General features: G+C 62.6%; 1 protein-coding gene across 1 annotated transcript; it reads left to right on the forward strand.

Annotated features, from left to right (window-relative positions):
- Positions 1 to 217: 217 nt before the first annotated feature.
- Positions 218 to 652, forward strand: LOC102252132 (uncharacterized protein C10orf82 homolog; the record flags this gene model as incomplete). The annotated part of the gene is made up of 1 exon (XM_005852850.2): positions 218 to 652. A coding segment is annotated over one exon (288 nt), but the record flags the coding sequence as incomplete, so codon positions are not given.
- Positions 653 to 888: the final 236 nt, after the last annotated feature.

An 888-nucleotide genomic window follows, 5' to 3' on the forward strand; every position in this document is an offset into this window, starting at 1 on the left:
AGGTCAATGCTCAACCACTGAGCCACGCCGGCCGGCCTCTTCACCTCTTTAAAATCTCCGTTTCCTCCTCCATAAAGTGGAGGTAATAATAGCACCAACTTCTCCTGGCTTGTGAGAGAATGAGATGGGAGGCTGTATGTGTAACTCCAACCAAGGTGCCTGGCACAGAGAGTCCACCAGCCAGTGGCAGCTGCCATTAGGACACCTACAGGCCTAGGGGTTCACCGGGGCTAACTGTTGGGGTGCTAGCCAGCCGGGGGCCCTGCCCAGGGGTGGCTTCTCCGAGCCCTCAGGAGGCGTGGGTCTCTGTACAGAATACCGACACCTGAGGAAGCCGCTGGAGGAGCCCCCGATCCCCGGCTGGGCGGGCTACCTGCCCAGAGCCAGGGTCACCGAGCTGGGCTGCGCCACCCGGTACTCGGTCATGGCCAAGAACTGCTACCGGGACTTCCTGGACCTCCTGGAGCGGTCCGAGAGAGCGCACCTGAAGCCCTATGCGGAGTAAGTCTGGCTCGGGCGGGCGGGACGCAGGCGACAAGGGACAGGGCCGACCCGGGCCAGGGCTTCCCGGCTGCCCCATCCCAGCACCAGGACGATGTGGTGTCTGGTTTGTTTCCCACGGGCCTCGTCTGTAACTGCCCGGCCTTCCTCGTGGCCAGCCACCCCGAGTTCCCCGGCCGTGCCCAGCATTCTCCGCAAGTCCTGCTTGTGGTTCTTGCCGGTTTACAGGGAGAGGCTGGGAGTGAAAACCAACGGGGTCACCCTCCTGGCAGCAGCCTAAGGCCCCAGGGTGCCGAGGGAGGGCAGGGGCAGGGCATGGCACAGGGTGGCTCGTGTGGCCTCAGTTTTCCCTTCTGTAAAATGGAGATGATAATCCTTACCTTTAGG

Source organism: Myotis brandtii, unplaced genomic scaffold, assembly GCF_000412655.1.
Source record: "Myotis brandtii unplaced genomic scaffold, ASM41265v1 C41862917, whole genome shotgun sequence".
NCBI classification, from domain to species: Eukaryota; Metazoa; Chordata; class Mammalia; order Chiroptera; family Vespertilionidae; genus Myotis; species Myotis brandtii.